We start from the raw sequence: 23404 nt of genomic DNA, 5'->3' as shown, positions 1-23404 counted from the left end.
CATTACGCGCTCAGATATGTTGATATTTGGCATCTACTTCGTCGAACTACCGGCAGAGATTCGGGTCGATGTGAAACGTAATCGTGTATTCCATTCTACAGTTTACAATTTCGTCGGACGTCAGATATGGATAGCGAACCCTGGTCTGCAACTCCGAGCGTATCTGACCGACTACGAGCAAATAGCACGTCGACTAGAAGCAACTGGTTATACCATAATGCAGTTGCTGGTTATACCGGCTCTGGCTATATAGCGTAATGCAATTTGCAAAAGCGCAAAGAGAAACGATAATGTGTGAAAAAGATAATCCCACCGTGCGCATGAAATTATTATTAAATTCCGACGCCGTAAAAACGCGAATTTGCGGCTGAATTTAAGAGCGCTATGCGAGTCAAGCTATTTCTCCGTAAATCGCGCTCGCGATCGATAGCGCGCGCAATCCGTAATATAAAATCAGCTTTGCGAGAAAGAAATTTTGTTAATGTGTCGAAGGGTAAATGTCGGGCCGCACGTGTAATCTTGTAGTCACGTGTATCGATAAAAGTTCTCTCCAACCTTTCCTTTCTTTGAAGGAAGAAAAGTCAGGTCAAAGTGAGCGGAAAAATTCCTCTCCGACTACTTTCCGATTTTAAGTGAGAATTTTACAGATCAGAATTGACTTTTGCGTCTGTGAAAATCGCGTACAGATAGATTATTCAAAGCGCTAAATGTCTTTCCCATGTACTCTTGTCGAGAATTCTCTTCTCATCTACTCTCACTTCAGAGAAAGTAAAAACTAATTTCCGGACTAGAGATATCAATTCCTTTTTATATCGCGAGTATCGTGATGCGGATAAGTGTCCGTTAATGTTGAGCGTTTCTAACAATGCGATTTTGCTGCCTTTCGTCTCGCTTGTTTCGTATCTGCTCCTTGCCAGATTTTTGTGGTAGTTATCGGCCCGTGTCAACCATTACAACGCAAGCACACACCTCGAATAAATGTTCGCGACGTGTACCGCAAAAGTTTAACCTGGCGGGAGATATGACTTTTTAAAGGCGCATCTCCTTTCAGAAGTTAAGTGAGACTCGCGAAGTTAAGCGAGCGTTACGACATCACAGACACGCTGTCGCTTTTCATGCAACGTACCCTGTAACCTCCTAGATGTTTCACCAGACACGTGAAAGTGGCGTCCCTCCCGAGTGGCACGGTTAGATTGGTGATAGGGCCGGAGAATTCGGGTTGAAAAGCGCCGCCTGAAACGATAAAATACGTACGACGTTCGTGAAAAATACATACGCCATTTGCATACCGCGCACCGCCGGCAATTTTTCGACAGCGACGTCAATTCGCCGTCGTGCAGAATGCACTTTATGCGAAAGCGAATAAACGTCAGAAGGCTGAATTGCTACGCGACGCGGCGAGACGCGGAGATGCGTCTCGCGACTGCAAATTAAACGCGTAGACGTGACGTCGAATTAGCGAGAATCGCTGTCGCATATGCACCACTTAAGCAAACTTCCATATTCACGAGCAACATTGATCGACGATAACTGATATCTTTTATATATGTGTGTGTATGTGCGTGTTTGTCTGCTCTTTGATAGTTAAAAATTACAAAAATTTTAAGAAAAGCATCTGTTATCTACGATTATCCATGCTAATGCACGTTATCATCGAAAACGGATTTAACGCAATTATCAAGAGTTCCATTATTGATTTGTATTATTGTAATAAAAATAATTTTCGTAAATTCCGTTGTATCTGAAGTAGATTGACGAAAATGTCATTTTGTATTACATTACACTTCTTTTTATCTCTTCATTCGCAATGTGAGTGTTTACCTCAAAAATTATATGAAAATATTAAATACAATATAATTTAATCGATATCATTTCATATTATTTTTATGTGATATTTAAAGTAAACATATTGCGAATTAAAATTTAAAGAGAACAATTTTAATACATGCACGATTATTTCAAATCAATTTATTTCGTAACAACGTAATTCGTGCAGTGGAAACGTATATACCGTTTCCATTATCCATTATCTTCCTAATGTGAAATTATGCGTGCAGCACACGCAGCTGCCATAAATATCGCATCACGCGCGATTATAGCTAACGCGCCGTTCTATACGTACAGAATACATCCTTTTTTACTTTCTCACATATTTTTCAAATATTTCCGGATTATTTTGCAGCTGTACTGTGAATGATAGCGCTACAGAGACGCGATAGCGTTCGATATGACACTGCAGCTGTGTAAAATAAGGCGAAACACGATGCGTAACGTATAAATTGTTTCGCCGGCGAGATAGAGATCGAGGATGCGGAATGCGCGAAGAATGGAGAAGATGTACTCTGCTCCGTGTTAAAAGTTTGTCCGTCAAATTCCGCGTTACCCTTCCTTCCACGAGGCGCATCCGCCCTGAACAATCTACACTCACGTGGAATAATTCCGCCTAAATGTAAATTTAAGCATAACGTACGTCAAATGATTTTTATATCTCGTCAATAAACTAAACGCGAGTCGTCTAGCGAATTGAATTAATCTTGTAATCGGCAGCCGAGTATCGCGTCGAGATGGTTATCCGGTAGTTTACAGAATGATGACGTAAATGTTGATTGAATCGATCACTACGAAGAGAGACGAGTCGACACGTGGGACAGGGTGGAGGGAGGGGAAGAGAAAGGCTCTCTCTCTCTTTCTTTCTCTCTCTCTCTCTCTCTCTCTCTCTCTCTCTCTCTCTCGAATGCATTTTCTAGCGCAAATAGATTCTACAAAGAGCAAATAAGAAGAACTGACTTTACAATACTATTGTTTTTATATTTCACGATCCTCGTAACAGGCTGTTTTGATACTTGAATTCTGTGTGTCTATAAACATTATATATATATGTATATATATGTATGTATATATATATATATATATATCGTATATATAGGTACATATAGAAAATATACCGTATCAAATGGGCTTCCAACGAGATGCACGCGCGCCCGATAACATTTTCGTATGAATTTTTGCTAAAAGTATCCGGCAGCAGCATACAACGGGGTAAACAGGACAATGATACTTCTGTAGAAATTTCGTCCCAGCTGCTGCATAAGCTACTCGATTTAGAGTTTTTTTTTATAGTCTGCAATACACGAGGTTTGCCCGGATAGCTTTGATGTCATAGAAATGCAACATTCACCTGTTAAATTAAAAGAAACACTCGATACGCTAACAGGCATTGCGTTTATTTATTGAAACTGAATTTTTCCTGATTTTAATTGCCTTTATTTTAAAGAAATAAAATACGCGAATTACAATTTTCTTCGAGGTAAATCACATATTTCTTACTGGTATATAATTGTTGCATCTTTGCTGGCAATAAGAAATGTGGTGTATTATTAGTTTAACGTCAAGGAAATTTGCGATATTGAGTTATAGTAATTAATTTTATTATTACCCTTTATTATAATCTCCTTCGTTTTAAGTGAACCAAATCACGCGTAATTATTTGGTGGAATTATATAGAAGAAAATTTTCAAAATTAAATCTTTCAAAATGAGTATTTTTGAAATTGTTTGCCGTAGTTAGCCAAGTTGCCATATCTATGTGGACAACGAGTTATATGAAATTAATTAGAATGCGACAAATGTATGAACTGAAACAATTCCGTTGTAATTCGAACTATTAATTTTCGATTATCTGATTTCTCATTATCCTGTGCATATAACGATATGTTTGAATGAAACTTATTATACTGTAATAAAAGATCTTTAATTACATTGACATTCAAAACCCATTAAAAAGTGACGTATCGAAAATGACTACGCAAAATAAACGAAAATGCAGTTTGATATGAAATAATTTTGATTAATAATTATCTTCTGAAGTAAATTATGACTTTCGTAATGTTTTTTTGTTCTAAATATTACAATTGTTTCTAGCCAACGCAATCAAAACAATAAACAATTATAAACGAATTATAGAATGGAGTAGTTGCGAAAAGTTACGTAAAAAATAGTGAAAAGAAAGGAGGCTAATACGCGAGTCGTTATGTAAGCAGATGAAACAAAATTCCAGAATTAGGAAATCTAAACAAAGAGAATTTAAATTACGACAAGTAATAAAGAAACTAATGGAAAATTTAATTAAAAGTTAACAAAACGCTATCTATATCAGAGACAAATAAGCATTTAATGCATTGTAAAAATTAATGTGCGTGTGTATATAGATATATTTTTTTCAGAACTTTTACAAATTTTTCAAATCTAATTTTTCTTATATGTTTGCAAATTATATGTATATCCGGTAAAAAAAGATGCGTCGACTGCGAGAAATCGAAACAATCGGATTTGTAACTTTTAAACATAGCATTGTTATAATAATTTTTGATTGTCCCATTTTCTAAAACAGTTGAATGTTCAGGAAAAAGGGATATGTTTAATTTACTTATTTTACAATAAAATAATAGAAACAATTAGTAATAATAAGAAGGATTGCAACGATGTTACCGCGACTTACCTAATATTATATTATCAGTGGTATGATATAACATTATATGTTAAAAGCTAAAATATTATTCCGGAATACATAAACCGAGTCGCATTCGTTTGTTTCATGGAAGTAATGTTTGTAATTAAAGCGCTACATAGTGCAATATACATAGTTTTAATTATTTTCAAGAAAAGAAATTTTCTTGCAAAACATTGTAACGGGGAGTATTGCAATTAAATTTCATTACGGATTTTATTTTTACGGTACGGCGCATGATTAGATAATTTAGGATGAAAATTAGAGATCTAAATCAGAAATTGTAGAGATATAAAGAAAAAAATATCCGAAAGTTTTAAGAATTCAAATACATATAACTTTTTTATTTCATATATCAATGTTTATTTAGATTTTTAATTAATTGGGCGTAAATCGTAAATTGTTTTAAGATGTTTTACCGGAAAAGCCAGAAAGTTGTCAATAACCTATCCGCATTTTATTAATATTAAAAAGTTCCAGTGGCATAAATTACTTACCGCGCGACGTACTCGTCAACATTGCAGCGGAAAGTACACGAGAAGCCACGGTTTTCCATCCGGAAACTTTGTTGAAAATTGCGAGTAGCTTATTATCGAACTTCTGTCGGAGGAAAATAAGTTGTTATGGATATTAAATATCGCAACATTCTTCGTCGCGAAGGAATGTATAGCCCGTGGCCGAATTAGTAGTTTTCGCTTTTCGACATACGATCTTTTCCCCGTAACAAGCAGTCTTATTAATCTTGGCGCCGTGAACTCTCTGTCGCTATTTCGAGATAATTCGGGTAATTTTCGCGCTGGGGATTCCCATTCTTCGAAAGCCGTTTTTCGCGTTAATACCGTTACAGTGATAGCTCACTCTGGAAAATCGCGAGGCTTTTATTCACTTTTTACTCTCTCTCTCTCTCTCTCTCTCTCTCTCTCTCTCTCTTGGAAATTAAATTTCTATTTTTTATATTAAAAAGAAGAATTGCTTAATTAAATTATTTTAATTCGATGAAATATTATTATATCAATATTTCAGGAGAAGCCAAAATACGTTCTTTTGTGTCAGTACATTAATAAATATTTGTTAGTTAAATAAAATAAACGGCAAACGTTTTTAACGTGTGTAACATGTTTGCTATGAAATGCATACGCGAGTAGAGATGCAGGTCGAAGCGGTGGAAAATAAGCTGATGGCGAGAGAAGGAAAAATAAACTATCGATTACCGCGGTGATTTGAGCAATTTATCTCATAAATAGCATCGCACCGCGCAATTATTTACTCCCTATTGGTCAAGCGTTATTTGACAATAATTTTGCGCATCATTTCGTGCACGCGCACATTGAGCGATGCAAAAGCGTATTTGATGAAATTCACGCAATACTAATAATCATCTGGAAGAATATTCATTTATCAATGATTATTAGTTCATGCATATCAAGCAATATTTGGATAAATTGTTTCTAATTTCCATGTAGAATTTATTGTTGTTTCTTTTATTACATTCATTTCATTTCAATTTTACCGAATGCGTGTTGCATCATTAAGATTCGTTCTTCCAATTTTTATTGCAATATTTCATGCATTTATGCCTAGTATTATAATATTAAATTTTCTATAAAGCTTTTAAAATATTAATTAAAAATAAGATTTTCGAATCAAATAAAATTTTTAATTATTGGTTTAATTAGCAAAATTCACAGTGAAACTCTTTTTAATTTTATAACACGTTTATGTAATTAATTATTAAATAGAATCTTAATCTTTTATAGAATTGTGTTGCAAATATGTGTAATAGAATAATTCTATATTTTTCCCGATTTTTTTCCGAGATTTTTAATGCGCCGGATATTCACCGAAGTGGCAAATGAACTTTGTATTGCACGATCCACGCATATCGCGCGTATAATCGTGCATCCGAAGCGACGACTAAACTACTGCTGCAATGTATCAATTGAGGTAATAACTACATGTTTAACTCGTCGCGCTAAAATGCACTTTGCACGCGCTCACTCAGTATGTTGATAATGACAGCCTCATTTACATATGCGTTATATCGTGTATTGATAGTCAAAAATGAAGATACTAAATAAAAATATCAATAACGATTTTGCATTTTTTTGTTTGCTAGAAATACATCAATAGCGGACTGTATAGAGTATACTGTTTGAGTTTATTTATAGTGAGTGAGATTGTTGTGAAGAGTAAAACCAAATCGCTCAAAACAGCAAATAAAACATTTATAAAGAAAACGTAAAGGTATTTCGAAATACTCGATAGAGTATTAGATACTTGAGTAAATCAACATAATATGTGATTGTATATGTTTTACGAACAACACGTTTAATACCTTACATTGAGGAGAAAGATCGTATCCCCTTGGCCCTGGCACCGCTTGCGCGCCTGTAAACGCACTTTTCTCCTTCGCGAGTGGCCAAAGTAAACGGCCAAACAAGCAAACAGACACTCTACAAATCTCGTCACCCAACAGCCACCACCCGCACGTAACTCTGCCCAGCTAAAGAAATATTCGCAAAGGCGACTCTCGACGGAAAGTCGTTCCCGAGTTTCAACGTTTTATTTTTCTCGTTTTCTATCCCTTGATTCCTTTTTTTCTTTCTCTCTCTCTCTCTCCGTCTCTTTTTGACTCCGTTTCATTCAATCTCTTTCCTTTTCCTTTGACTATTCATGTTCTATTGCAACTACAGCATACTTATCTATAGTTAATTTTATTTGCTTATACTAATTGATTTTATTTTAGATATCTTAGGAGATTGATCATTATTAACAAAAATTTGATTGATAATAAGAAACGTATCTAATATTAACATTAGACGTTTTGAGATTATGATTTTTCCTTTTTTTTATAGATATAACAAAATTTTATTTATCAATACTCAGCACATTGGTACTCACTTAACATTGAAGAATGAAATAGAATCTTTTATTACTAATTTTTTTAATGAAAAATGTTTTTTTAAATTTTTCAAGATATAAACATTTAAACTTTGATATATGAATTTTATAAAATATTTATTATTATTTCAATTTTCTTTTTACTATTATTTAATCATTTTTTAACTCTGTAATTTTACACATTTGTTATAAGCTACAATTTATTTCCAAGACTATTATTTTTCTAGTATTATTGTTGAATTTCCTTCTTTCCCTCTATTTTTCTTTTTTTTTCATCTTTTTATATTTTTCTTTTTCCATCGTTTTCTCTCAGTCTCATTTTTCCGATTGTCTCGCAAAAGCGGCTTTGCCTATCGTAACGAGACGTTTGAGGCGAGTTTTGTCGCGATTCGACGGCGGTACCGGTAATGCAAAACATAAGCGGAAGAGCTTGGCTATATACCGACAGGCGCAACGTTAAATTCATCGAGACGCATAAATGCGAGAGTTGAGGGGATGAAATGCATTGTAGGATGGGATGCAAGGGTCCTCCCATCTGTCGCTTTCGGAAATCGTTGCGGCGGTAGTCATTTCCAGACGAACATTGACTTGTAAAATATTTCATCAAAAATTATCGGGTATCTTACGCTCGTAAGGTTTCAGATTAATTACTCATAAAAATATATATTTGTTATCTTGTGTAGAATTATAAAATTAATTACATTTATTTAATGCAATCTTCTTAAGCGAAGTCTCTTTCAAAGGAAAACGGAGAGAGATTTGGAAAGATGAAGGAAGATACGCTGCATTTACGGTGAAAGCAGTCTCAGATTAAATGAAAAATTTCTAAATAAGATCGAGAATTTGCATTGCGGTATCACTTCATCGATGACGTCGTTCTCCTCGAGAAAAGCGGAAAGAAGGGTCTCGTTTAATTTAACTCAATTTATTCTTTCGTTTGCCCGCCTCTGAATGGCCATCCCTTTTCATTCACCCTTCGTTAAGCGGCCGATAAGTGAAAATTCCCGATTGGCCGGATGCTGTCTTTCTATAGTCCGCACGTTCTGGTCCTTATTTATTCCTTTCTGTGTACCGCTTTACCGCTCGATATTAGATGCACAATGAAACATCGGCACCTTCCCGATGGGTCCTTCGCATCGCGCTTATAATTATTGCTTTGCGGATGCTTGTCCACGAATCTACTTCAACTATCTGCTATCTGGAAGCTGGCAGTGTCTACAAAGTTGCTCCAGATCTGTTTTGGATTTGTTTCGCAACTATTCGATGCATTTGTGTCGCGAGAACGTATTGTGCATGTCATATGAAGAACATTTATGTATTTCGCGGATAATATACGTATTTAAAAAAACGAATAAAATAATCACATTATAATACATATTTTTAAAGATAAACAAAAATTTTTAAATAAAAAAAATGTCACAAACTTAAAAAAAATGATAAAGCTATAAATGATGAAATAAATAACAAAATGAAATAAAGAACGTCTTTATTTAAGAATGTCCTTATTATAAATCATTGTAACATGTTAGAAGAGATATTAATTTACGTGTAAGTGATAAATTGTCTCATTTTGCAATATAATAAATATAGCAGCCATCAAGAATTATTTGGGTTTGATAATAAGCTTAAGTTTTAAGAGAATATAGAGAATATATTACATATTTTCTTTTTTATTTAGACATTCTGAAAAATACATTTTTAACTTATTGCAAACGAAAGCTTGACAGATCCTGAGAAAACCGCGATTACTGTGAATTATTTATAACTGTTGAAACGTTAGATATTTATAGTTGCAGTATTACTAGAATTAGTTTTTCATTCATTGCTACGTTAGAGATATTTATAAATCGTGACTTATTTATTGATTTTTCACATTATGTAGAACAGGATCCATTTCCAATATGTGCTTCTTCTTCCAATACGCACTAAATAAATAAGATTAATAAACGTCTAATAAATTTTAGAAATGTTTAGTGTTATTTTATATCTAAAATAAAGTCATGAAATAAATGATTACTTTCTTTCAAATTATTATTAATTCTACTTTATAAAAATATATGAGAGAAAGTTTTTTAATTTATATATTTGAATAATCTTCTGAACTTTACAAAATAGATTGTAACTTTTGAAAATGAAATAAAGAATATCTACATTTTTTTCCTTATATACATATATATTTTAAGCGCTAAGGCCAATATAAGGATGTGAAAGTATGAATTTTTACGTGAAAGAACTTGAAAAAAGTTAAACCGAATCTGATGGATTAAAGTAAATTCCCGCGACAATTCGTCGAGATCACGATGCAAATTGGGCAATTTACGGTAAAATGGAAGAATGCCAGTCGTTAAGGGAATGCGTATCGGGTACAGGTGTCAGGGCGCTTGCCTGTTTGCGAGAAATGGATCCGCAAAGAATATCCTGGCGCGCGCTAGTTTTCCTCTAGAAAATCTTATTTACTCGCCGAGAACGCTGGGCGAGGTCGACTGAAATTGAGTGACGTCAGTAATCAAATGCCATTCACCCGTTATGAAGACGTTTCGCCTCGGTGGAAATTATCATGCGAATGCGCGACTGGAGGAAGCGATAAAACCTTGATAGTTTGCGAAATTTTCTTGTCTACGTCAAACTATAATATCTACCTATCTTTCTTCACGGCTGCCGCTCAGCACCGCCCTTCTTTTCTCTTTCCGTCGTCGCTCGTCTCTTACGGTATCTGCAGTCTTTATTAAAATCGTAATCTTTTATTTCCTCTCGCGGACATTCGCTTGTATGTTTGAATGGTCTATTTAGCTTTTTGCTAGATATAGTTATTCGAGACAAAAGATAAATTATATTCGACTTTATGCATCGACAAGGGCTGCTAAATATTCATTTTCACTTTTGTACTAATTTTATTTTCCTCATTCTCGTCTTTTTATCTTATTGCAACTTGTTAAAATTTTTTTTCTTTTTTAGTCATTTGTGATTCAAAATATATTAATGTCTGTGGCGGTGTATATGCATGTGTGTAGACATATATGTGTATGCGTGTGTATGTATTCATATATATATGTATATAAAATAAATAATTAATATGTAATAATGAAGAAATTAATAGATGATTAATATGATATTTGAAATAATCCCGATTTACTGGTTTATTAATTAGCTACTATTATCGATATTCGAACATGTAAGCATTCAAATCTGTGCTCTGATGTATTTCCATTAAAATTATTTTATTTCTGTTTCTGAAATAAATTTCACTTGAAATGAACTGAGAACCTATTTACATCGTTACGCTTAATCTGCGAAACCTTTTAGCTTCTAGCATTAAATATTGCCGTAATTAGAGCTCTTTTAAAACCTACGCTATGAGAAAATCGATCCATTTCATACATAAAAATTTTTATTATATCTGGATACATTACGTATAGGTATATATTTTTACTTTGAATATTGCATGAAAGATATTATTTATATCTTATTTATACGCGCGCGTAAAGCGGAATGAGTGATAATATGCGTGTTTTAACGGAACTGCGAATGGTCCGCTTTGGCCGGTGCATGCGTTGGCATTCAGAAAAAGTAATATCTCACTGGAGTGGAAGGTCGTAAGGCCAATATCGCCGTATGTCGTGCCGTGCAAGTGTGCGTTTCAAAAGCGGATTAGTTCCGGTATTGTATTTACAGGTGGTCGTGCACAGTCGGGCGGCGGCTTAGTTGCAAAATTGCCCGTACATAGCGCGATATATATCTCATGGTTCTCGTATTCATCGGGTTCGGCGGCCCTCGAAATCTGCAAACGCGCACGTTCGCGTGACACGATGGGTATCTACTCTTATTCTAATATCACCGGGATCAACTGGAAATCCGCCAAGGGATTTCGCTAAATTAATCTTGTTGTTTTTTTCGAAATCACTTCAATCCGCCCTCTCCATTACCCTCTATTACCATCTCAAGGAGATATCTTACAATTGATACGAATCAACCAAAACCTCTCTGATATACCTGAATAATCTGCGATGATGAAGATTTGGTACTTACCAAAAATATCGTTTGGATAGATCAGGAACGCCAATAACACCATTAGAAGTGCCTTTTGCCAATCCACCATTTTGCCACAATCATGGATCCAGCTGGAACATAAAATATTATGTTATATTAAAAGGCGCGGCCGTGTCTCGGCGCCTAATAAGTATGTCCCGAAACGAATAATTTTTTAATATAATGTAATATTCAACTTCAATTTCAATAAATCTTTTTTCACATGTTTTAATGTATGCATGTTCTCTGTTTAAATAATGATAGGAGTTTTTTGATTATTGAAATTGTAATTTATAAAAAGATTGCCATCTTTGATACGTACATTTCTCTCATTATTGCATTATTAATTAATAAAATGATTATGTTGCATAATGCACATGAACAAAAATGATATTTAACGAGAATCGCGAGTAATTAAACACGTCATGTCAGTTAATTATAGGTACAATTTATCCCGCGTATCCTTTTGATGGTTTATGTATAAATTATTGATGAATATAATTAAATGAATCTATCACATCTTTGTATTTAACAACTAGAAATCAAATGTACAAAGGAGGACCAAAAATTATAAATTAAATACGATCATATAATTGCATTTACGAAAATATTTAACTGTCGTTTATTACCGATCGACTTTACTCGAATCATGTATTAAGAATAACGGCTAAAACGATTCGAACGTCAACATGCAGATAATTGATAGATTCTGAGCACTAATCTTCTCGAATCGCGTACCAGGGGTCTCTTACTTTATTGGCTTGGACGTTTGCACGCGCGCGCGCACGACTGGATCGAAAATAAAAATAATAAAGTAGACGTGAAGGGTGGGAGAATATATTACTGGCGGGAACGTTAAAGTCGTGTCAGCATCTGCGATGATATTCCACGGGGATATTCCTTATCCTTTCATCTAGGCTTTGCGTACAGATCAAAACGTATCTCTCATTCCTCTAGTTAGATTGGGGATGACTCGTTTGTTTACGCGATATTATATTAAAGATGAAGAGACGAATATACAAACTACGAAAGCAAGGAATTTTTCGGTACATATACATACATTGCAAACACACGAAGTGAAATTAATCTTTGACAACGTCATAATTTATTGTTTTCCCTTCGAACTTACTGGTATATAAAAATCCCTCTTTGATATGGAAATCGATTGTCAGATAAATGCAATTTTCTTAGTTTTTAATCCTTAGGTTTTCTTCGAATGTCAATTGACTTTGATTTGATACCATCATAGCGAAATATTTTTTATATCTTTACAGTAATATTTGCATATAATAATAATTTACAATAAGTTTAATAGCATGTAATTGGAATCGCTAGTAAAATTAGTTGTATCTTGCAGTGAAGGAAAAACTGAAAATTAGGATGTATGTGTGTGCGCGCGTGCTTATAAAAATTTATCACGGCAATAACATCGCCTTTGGCGACCTGGTTGGCGCGTTGCAAGCGTTAAACGCCAATCAGGCAAGTTTCTCTTGTGCAGCAGCACACTGATAACTCCATTACGAGGCGCAACGCAGCTACCTGACTTGTTAGACACTTCGAATCATAATATTAAATTGATGTGTCACTCATATCGACCTTATTGCAGTTATATAATGACGACGATAATGCTCATTTATCTCCTTTCATTTTCAAGACGAAATGAGTAATGTGTGAGCCAAATATGAACCCAAATTTGACGCGTAAAAACGCGCATGTAAAATAACGTAGGTGTGTGACATTATTTAAGCAGTTCTCATATAATTGCCCTTATGAGATTGCGACTATTTTTATACTGCGACACATTATACTTATCGCATTATTTTTAACAAGTATAAAGTGAGTCATAAGTTGTTTTAAAATTACGTGAGCGTATTTTTAAAAAAAAGGAAGAATAACTGGCTATGAATATTAAGTTAAAAGTATTTCGTTGTCGAAGTAATAGATACAAATACAGTAGTATCAAATAATGACTATTTGTATAATGACGTTGCCACAAGTCATTTTCATTGTTAAGTATTTCATAAACGATATGTCTTCAAACGATTCCACGGATAAAGAATTTTATCTGATACTTATTCCAAGTCCATTCAGCAATTTAACTAATCTGTGCTGCCAATTGTAATAATATAAGCAGTATGTCGAAATCCGTGTAATATTTAATTTATCCTCTCTGCTTGAGAATGCGAGGCTTAAAGCACATTACACGTAAGCGCTTGATTGTCCCTCCGGGAGGCAAAGATCCCGACACGAAGTCGAGTATCCCATGCTGTTGCGCTCGAAAGAGGAGTCGTCGTTGTCGTCGCGCGAAAGTTTGTCCACGACAACTCCGCGACGGAAAACGGTGGAAGTTAGGTACATTTATCGTTCCCCCCGGCCGGATGCACGCAATACGAGCAAAGTGTATCCATCATGTGGGCGCGTGCCCGTGCGACAAGAAGCGGAATCAAGTTCGAGACTCGGCAAGCTTTTCCGCTCGAGTGCAATGAGCAATAACGGCGCGGCCTTACCCAACAAGTTTCGAATGTGATGAGCGAAAAGGCGAGGGGCGATAAAACTTGACACTGGCACGGTGCAAAGTTGCCGAAAGCACTCTTCTTCTCTTGCCCACCGTCTCTTTCTCTCTCTCTCTCTCTCTCTCTCTCTCTCTCTCTCTCTCTCTCGCAAAATTTGCAACTCTCACGAGCATGTTGGGAATACATGCAAGTGCCTCACTGCTCTCGCAGCACAAATAATCGTGACGATAATGATAATTCTCAGCATGTTCCAGTAAAATGACATAGACGCGGAATTTTGTATAATGCAAAGCGTTCTCGGAAAAAGATTGTAAATCGTAATATATGTGTGCGCAAAAGTAACTGGAGCACTTTTACAGAATAATAATCTACATTGAAATATCCTTGTCGGTGTCGTCCTTACGATACGGACGATAGAAACAACCGCGGCTTACCCTATTTTATACCGGTTACAGTACGCTCGTCCGTGAAGCGAGGAGCTGCGCCATGCTCATATACCACGGGCGACGTGACTTTATTCAAAGCGGATTCCGTCGTTTACTCGATACACAGGCCGGAGTAATATCGAGTTTGGATTTCGACTAACAAGAGACCGGCACGAAAAGGCGGCCGGCGAACGACGAGCCCCGCGTAAACAATGCCATCGAGTAATTAGACGTATACAAGACAATTCTTCCCCGACGAATAGAGAGCTGCGCGTCATGGTAGACGAGCCATATTATTTTACACGGGTTTAGGACGACAATTTGAAACCAAGAACGAAGATGCGCCTCTTTGTCTTATGTTGCGCCTTTGTGCATTCTGTACAAATTTTCAGTTGAAACTCTTTTGTCGGCCGCCTGTTCGCCCATTTTCGTTCAGCTCCGTTGGTTTTGTGGGAGCAAAATGCTCGCGTTATTATTTACATCTATTTAAATTCTAAACGTGAGAAACGATGCGGATAAAAGTTACATATTGCGCTCAAAAATAATATTTTCTTTAAATGCTTCTCATATATCATAATTTTTATGAACTTTTCACAAGCTAAACTGATCAATTTCATAAAACAGAGAACGTATAAAATATTGATGAGACAGAGAGAAATTATAAAGCAAGCGTTCACAAAAAAATATCATTCTCGTGTTAAGAAACACATTACTTGACTTTTCTTTTTATTTATTTAAGTAACGGTTATCTTTACGAAGAACATTTTCTCAGTAATAGTCTTAAAACACCCTCATTACATTGAAATAATATTTATTTCAAATAAATTTCTATACTTACAAAAAAATACATATTTTTAATTACTTAAATTTAAATATTATTAATAATAAACATTACTAATTTCAAATATTTTACATATCCACAAACCATAGTTTGTAAGCATCAAATTCAGAATCTGAATTCTAGTAATTTAATACTTCAATCAAGAATATTAAGTTAAAACCAAAATTTGATTTGCTTATTATTCTGACTTTTCTTTGGCAATATTCTTCGAAAGAATGTAAATTTTTTTTTAAATGTATGATAATGATTTCTTCTAAAATTTGTGATAAGTATATTTTAATTATCAAGAAAATATTCTTTGTTAAACACAACTATTATTTATTAAAAGAAAAAAGTAAATTAAATAATTTTGTTAGCAGTAAAATTGATATTTTTCTTTATTCATGTGGCTTCGTACTACAATTAAGAGATTTTATAATAAATGGGATTCACCACTCCGAGAGACTCGTTTATTATACATGAACGTAAATAACGGAAATGCGCTGAGAATAGCAGATTGTGTAAAGGGACGACGTCCTTCGACCAGTCGCAAATTATTGGGGATCTCTGAAGTATTAGAGTAACCTCGCAGTGGTTACAGTCCGTGATTAGTCAGACGCGCTGAGCTAAGCCCAAGTCGTGTACACCTGAGTTCGGTAATTTATAGCCGAGCTATTGTAACATTTCGGTACACGATACTTTCGAGCGATTATTACCACATTCGTAATTGAAGATAAGAGCATTTGAAAAAAGAAAGGTCTACACCGCACGATTTAAAAAAATTATGACGTATTCTAATTGTATATTTCGTATACCCGTTAGCGCATAAAGCGGATTTAAGATAACATTTTAATAACATAGCAATTGAAACATTCTTAATAACTTTGTATTTTTATACTTATATTCTTATAGCTAAAATACTTATTTAAATTATGTTCGCGACTGGTCTCAGAAACAAACGAAAGCCACTGGAAATTGCATAAGATTATTATATACTATGAATATTTTATGATATAACTACTTCAAATTTAATCTAAAATTTTCCGGTTTCCGCAAAGTTTCCTTTCTAATGAGTTCATTTAAACGCATAAAATTCAAATCTTCCTAATGGCAAAACTTTTAGATGCACATAGCTGGAAATTAAACCATGCCGCAGTCACGTGATAAATGTGTCCATAATCCGAATGCATCTCCGTTGCAATTCAAGGTAAAGAACACTTGTCATGATGAATTCCCCGGCTCTGTTTGATTATCTTTTCAACAAGTTATCCAGCGTCTCGTAAGACCAGTTGATGCCAACAACGTGAAACGGCTTTGCGCGAAAACCTTGTTACACAGAAATTGAATTATTCTCGACGCAAGTGCCGGCGCGGTGGCGCTACCAAGAATCGTGATAGAAAAAAAATTACTGGCGCGTATCGCGTCGCCTTAATGCGATCTACGGTAGGTAGGTAAAGCAACGTCATGTAGACGCATAAGCGCGTGCGAATACGAGCAAATGGTTTTTACAATGCGGGCATTGTACGGCGGTTGTAATTCTTGCGGTTTCCCCGTGAGTCGCGGCGCAGGGGAGCGGGAGCGGCAACGGCGACACACTCGCACAAGAAACTAATCTGCATTCAAAATTTCATTCTTGTCGAATGTGAAATGAAATTTCCAGCGTGCTCCAGCGTTGTTGCGCGACGCACGTCGAGGGCGTACATTAATTTAAGGAAGCCTGTATACGTTTAGGGTTCAGTGCCGTTTCGCTTTGTTACGCGCGCAGTATCCATTTACGCGTCTACTCATAAATACGATTGGCTCTAGGGGAAATACGGGATGGGATACGAGAATCACTGAATCAGATTCGAGCGGTTTAACTTCTCGTCGTTGACCTTGTTTCAGGATGTTCCTTCCCTTAAGAGGGAAGGAGCACCGATTTTCCTTTTTCACTCTCTCAACTTTTTGCGGCTGATGTGGTTGCCGATGGTAACTACCGGAAAATGTCAATTTGAGCGGGCGTTTAGTATTAGTAACCGCCAACTGACCACCGAAACGTATTAAAGCGTTTATACGTGTTGGAACACGTATAAGTACTTGCTCGCCGTGGCTTTCTGAGGTTTCTAGTGCTCCGTAATTTCACGTGTATCAAATTAAATTGAGAAACGAACGAAAAAAATAAAAGAATAGTATCCAATATGTGACGTATCGTATTTACCGTGAAAAATAAAGGTAGTTGAAAATTTTAATTTAAATTGAAAGCACATAAATAAATGGATCAATTTACATAAAATTCATTTGCTTCTTGAAACAAGTTAAAACGCTCCGCTTTCATTTCGACGATTATTTTAATTGATTTAATTACAGATCAATGGAAAATATACGATTACTTTTAAAATCATAGCAGCAGAAAGTATAATAAAGGAGAGTTCGAGTGCGTAGTCGAAGTGTGAATACAAGACACTCCAATCTGCCACGCGGCAAAGGATTAATCCGAGTTTTGTAAGCTCTGGCCGCACTTCGTTGGGCGATTAAGTAACCCAAGCGATGGCTAATTTGATCGTCATTTCGCCGGCGTGTCGTGCTGACGAGAAGAGCTCTGTGATCGCAATTTGTCCGTAAGCTTTCATCGCCGTCGTAAAGAAACCGTTCCCGTTGCTCGTTCGCCCGACGAAAAGTTTCTTTTTCTAATGAAGAAAGGAGCCCGCCGACTGACTGCATCTGTTTTAACGAAGTCCGCCCGGGAAGAACTCTCATTTTCTGCGCATCCCTCCCCCTCCCCCTTCCACCTCCTTCATTCAATACGCAACGCGGAGAATTGCAATGGAGAATTGCAATGGAGCAAAAGTATTTTTTAATTCGATTCTTTCACAGGAAAAGGGGAGGCAAGTAACGGCCATGCGAACCCTTATTCAACTTGACAGGCCGCGAATAAACAGCGATCAAACTCAGCTTCGTCAAAAGTAATTAATTAACTTGTTTGTGCGCTGAGAGAGAATCAATCTGGCAGAACTTACAGCTGTTTTATTTAGAACCGTTATTAATCTCCCTTTGTGCGAGATACTGTTCTTGAAAATTTATAAATTGTCTCGCTGATAAGAAAAAAAATTTTACAAAGAAAAAACATAAATTTTATAAATAAATACATATACGTGTTAACATAATTTGTATACGGTAATAAAGTTCATCTGAGAATAATTAAAGAAAATAGAATATTTGAAGTAAACATTTCTTATCTGTTTACTAACTATCTTACAATTTGATTCGTACGATTATTTTAAATTGGCATTTGTTATTACAAAGATCTGCTAGTAATGATTAATATAATTTGTAAGTATTCATCTTAAAAATGTACAAATATTTTTTGTGCATATTTCGGAAAACCTTCGTATTAAGTTCTATACAATAGACATTATTCTCCTTATCTTGGTGGGGAATTAAATGTTATCTTTCCCCGTTGGGTCATGAAGTCGTCGACGCGTGTCCCTTTTCTGTGCGGAGAAAGATGAATGAAGATTCGGGTAACGAACGCGACGGGAGGGAGACCTTCCCTCTTTTCGTTTCTATTATCAGTTACTGCTTTCAAGAAAAGGAGGGGAGCGCGCGACTCGTTTTGGCCCCGCTGCTACGATAAAAAGAGCAACGACTATCGCTCGTGATATTGCGAAAGGACTAGTATCGTGGCAACAGACGCTCTTGGCGCTGATAAAAGATGGGAGGAGTATAATCCTCTCGTGTCTTCGGGTTCGCCGGCCGACGATGGGTCTCAATGTTTTCTGCCTACCTTCGTCTCCCCGCACTTCGCGTCTTTAGTATTCGCTAGAAAACAGTTTCAGGCATTTGGCGGTACGCACAAACTCGTAGATTCCGCACGCGATCCCTAAAACTCCGTCTTTTTTTTTTATCTTTCCCCGCGTTCCCCTCAACGACAACGACCGACAGTGGGGTTGCGATAACTCTTGTCGCGGATAATCGCGCTCGCTCGTAACTGAAGATTAGCTCTTCGAGCCAAGTCAGATATGATTATAGACATAAATGGACCGAGAGCTAACCATGCCAACAATCGCTTAAGTGAGAAAGCCAAGATAAACAACGAGAGAACTCAATGGCTATTTCTCTTTCCCTTGTGCCTGTATAATGGCATTTGATGTATGATGGGACGTTCGATGGTCTTGATTATCAATATTTAAAAAATTATATATAAATATAAACTTTTCTTTTTTCACTTCAAGCTCAGTATTTTTACATGTATTCATATAATTCATGCATCCAAGAGAGACAGCAGTTGATTTCATATAAAGTATTCATATAAAGTCATGTGTTCTACTGTTCATCATTTAATTTATTTTAGACGAAAACGGAAAACCGTTTACGATATTCGATTGTTTACTAAGAAAGAAATTATTTGGATGTATTACATCTATTTTCAAAACAATCAAAGATGAAAAAATTATAGATCGTTTTGTATTGCATTTGAAAGCAATATAAAAAATTGACGATTTTCTCAATAAAAAAATTGTTTTAATAAGAAGTAGAAATGTGCTCTAATAGAAATATATGAAGTAATGACAAAAATCTGAATCTTTCTATAAGTACTTCGAATTTTGAAGATGTATGCTGCGATGTAGAGATTAGTTATTCTATAAATAAATTAATTGATGAACAAAGCTCAGAATCGCAATGAACTTTCTCTTAAATACTTAAAGCACTTATACAAAAAATTCAGATTTTTAGATTGATTCATTATTTTTCATATGTTAGTACTATAATAATAAAGAATAATAAGAAATAAAGTAAATTATAAAAATATATTGTTTAATAAAAATAGAATGTTAGAAACGTTAATAACGTTTATAAAGATGTTAGTTCACTTTTTTATTATTACCTCCGACTGATAAAGATAGAATAATGAAAAAGCGCTATCTTTGTAAACGCATTGTAAAATTACAGGCCAACTTCCATATGTACATAGTTTATGAAAAAAAAACACATTTGTAAACGGGTATATTTTTAAAAGAAGGAATTTAGAAAATGGATTTCTGTAATCGCGTCGTATTTCTCTCTCCTCAAGATACATGAATACACAGATAAAGGTAAGAGGACGGATAAATATTCTCTCGGCCACAGGAATAGAATTCGTGTATATAGATCAGCTGTACCGCGTTACGATTTTAGCGTGGTAAAACACGGTCATCCCTCTTAATGGCATCACCGGGGTTAGTGCGTCGCGAAAGTGCAAAAAGTCATAAAACGCCGAGCAAAAGAAACGTCAAGAAAATACGACTAGCGAGGTTCCGTCTAAATCCATACGATATCGCTTATCCTGATATTGGCAATCTTCGATATCCTGATAGCAACAGATATTACTTTGTACGACGTCTGTACGTGACCTCTTATGTTTGTCGGAACTTCCATTCTCGAATTCGCATTTATTGAAACTACGAACGATACGGAAATACGTAAAATTTCGCGTGCGGAGAGAAGAACCGGCATTTTGCAACACGATCTGCGCATCGGGAATGCATAATTATGCGGTTAAATAATATGCAAAGTCACTCCCCAATGTGAAGGAATTTAATTTAATTTAAATATGTTTATATCCCAGTTCATACGCGTGTTTTACCGGGGATTCATCACTTTGCATTTAGACCCCTGAATTACTATCGCGCACTTGCATCCGCGGTAAGAAAAAGGACCTTATCGATTGTACTATGCAAATGCGAATGTGCTCGACAGCGTCCTGCCATAAGGTTCTTCTCTCATTAACATGACGAATTCATGTAAGGTTCTAAAAGATTCATAACCACCCTACAACCACTCTTGAATTATTTCCGATTGGTAAGTCAACAACGATGAAGAGACATTAATGAGCAATTGTAAATATTTCTACTTTCAGTTATTTATTCGATGACTATTTGCTCTTTTTAACATTTTAGTTACGGAAAAGTAGTAAAAGTAATTATCAGGTAGTTCAGGCATTAAAATGTAACAGATTCTGACAAACACTCTTAGTGTAATAATAAATAAATATAAAATGTTTGTGATATGTAGAGTTTATCAATACAGCATTTTCCAGATTTGCAGATTTAATCTCTGCTTACTCTTTTGTAATACATTCGCCGCTCGAATTTTGCCGTTTGAAAGCGTAAAAACTTGCGTGGTTGGAAAACGCGGCTTTAATGCTCGCGGAGTAATAACTGCTGCTGAAAATAAATCGTACAAAGGGCCGCGCCGCGTCCTATCCGCGAAACCGTCGCCTTGTCTTTGACGTTTCTGACTAATGATCCTCGGCCCCCTTTTCGTTTCCTCTCTCTCCCGCCTCGAGAACTCGGAATATTATTATATTCCAAGTATAATGATTGATTGATTAATACGGCACACAAAATTACAGAAACCGGTCAGACTTCCTGTTTAAGCGTTCGCTCGAGAAAAACTCGTAATTGATTCTCGTTTTGATAGATTGAATGGGAACCTAGCCTAAAACAGCACGCAAACTAGCTAAAAAAACATCACGTGACGCGATTACAGATTTTCCCCCCGCTAAACCCCCGAGACGATTTTTTTTTCTCAGTAAAATCTTAGGGTCGGTAGTGCGAGGAAGGGAAAACGTAACTCAAGACGGATATATCGCAAAAACAAACGGGAGAGAGGGTGCTCGTAGTCTCATAATGGAGCAAGGCTTCGCTTCTCGAAGAAGTCGTGTTCGATCTCAGAAAGTTTTCAGGACTTTCCGCCCTCCTCTTTCACACACGCGCCCGTTCGTTCGTGGTAGACTCGCCACCTTCTTCACGCTTTCACCACCGTGCCCTTATAATTCAAGAAATATATCGTTGCCATCGGTACTTGCATCCTATTGCGTCCTCGCCTTTCCTTTTCTTGTTTCCTTTCTCATTTCTTGAACAATGTGTCGAAACTTTCGAGCGATATTGCTTAAATTTAAAAATAAATGATACGAGGTACAGAGATGGATTATAAATACATTGACGAGTTATTAATAAAAAAAAAAGAAAATTTTTCCAAAAAAAAGTAAATAAAAGTTGAAATAATGGATTAAAATCTCTTGATGCGGAATCATATTTCAAAATAAAAACTGCGTCAATACAATGAATTTTTTATACGGTAATCATATTAAAAAGTATATATCAGTATAATAAATGCTAAACTTCAACTCAAACTTCATTGTAAATATTGGCAGCTGGAACGCGAAATAACTAAAAATTCAGGTTCTGTTGGCTCTCGGCAGTGTCGTTGAAATATTTCACCAAGCAGAAAATTAGCACGAATTAAGCTTCGCGTTTAAAACGGACCGTGTTTAACCTCGAGGATCATTGATTCTCGTTGAGGCGCGAACGACGGGAGCCGCTCTTGACGAGACGTGAGTCTCGTTACGCCGATTGGCCGCCTTCAAATCATCCTATTTTTAAATTTAAACCCACGTTATATTTTAACCGACGAATCTGATCTAGTTTCGCTTTTGCAACGTCATGGAAAAAGCTCGTAAGAAATTATAATTGCAGTGCGCGAATGGCCTGGGTGATAATATTTTTTCTTTTTTGACGCGCCAACATTGGAGAGAACCTCGCTGTTGAAACCTAATTAAATCTCGATGTTGTTTAACGAAGGTTCTACACTGCGTATTAAAACTCAGACGCGACGGGTAATAAAAAATTCACTCACTAAGTGGACCACAATTACAGGCGAGACAATCATAAGCGAAAGCTCGTGTTATTAAATTTCAGTTTTTATATTGTGAATTTTGCTTTCGCGCAGATTTACCACTTGCACTATGTGTACGATTCTTTTGTGAAAGATCTACAGTTGCTCATTTTCATTATTTTAGGAAGGATGCATTTATTAATTAATTATGTATGTAAAACAAATTAATGTATTATACGTTATTTTTATGATGTAAAATATTAAGTTGTATCTTTATAGACGAAAGATGCGGATTCTTTTGTTTTGACATATATAAATGCTTTGCATTATATATATATGAAAATATAATATATAAAAAATATGTACAACGTAAAAAGCAAAATTATTACATAATTAAACTGACACTTAACAAAAACTAGTAAGACTTTCGATTCAAACGCAAAGTACATGCAAGTGAAAATTCTGTTCGAATTTCCGTCAGGCTCTCCAATGTAATCGTTCTCATTTTGTAAATAATTCATACGCAACAGATGAGAAAGAATATGTCACTAAAAATATTCACATTGCAATGTTTTAAT

General features: G+C 35.6%; 1 protein-coding gene across 1 annotated transcript in view; it reads right to left on the bottom strand.

Annotated features, from left to right (window-relative positions):
• Nucleotides 1-23404, bottom strand: part of LOC105194567 (lachesin) — a 73421-nt gene that overhangs the window by 33008 nt on the left and 17009 nt on the right. The window contains exons 2-3 of the mRNA XM_011159545.3: nucleotides 11434-11525; nucleotides 1127-1233 (exon numbers count right to left, since the gene is read on the bottom strand). Coding sequence (XP_011157847.1) covers nucleotides 1127-1233; nucleotides 11434-11503 — 177 coding nt within the window. The 5' untranslated portion in view covers nucleotides 11504-11525. The remainder of the gene's footprint in view (nucleotides 1-1126; nucleotides 1234-11433; nucleotides 11526-23404) is intronic.

Source organism: Solenopsis invicta, chromosome 2 (genome assembly GCF_016802725.1).
Source record: "Solenopsis invicta isolate M01_SB chromosome 2, UNIL_Sinv_3.0, whole genome shotgun sequence".
NCBI classification, from domain to species: Eukaryota; Metazoa; Arthropoda; class Insecta; order Hymenoptera; family Formicidae; genus Solenopsis; species Solenopsis invicta.
The sequence above is the reverse complement of the archived record's forward strand: the minus strand, read 5'-3'. Positions and strand labels throughout refer to the sequence as shown.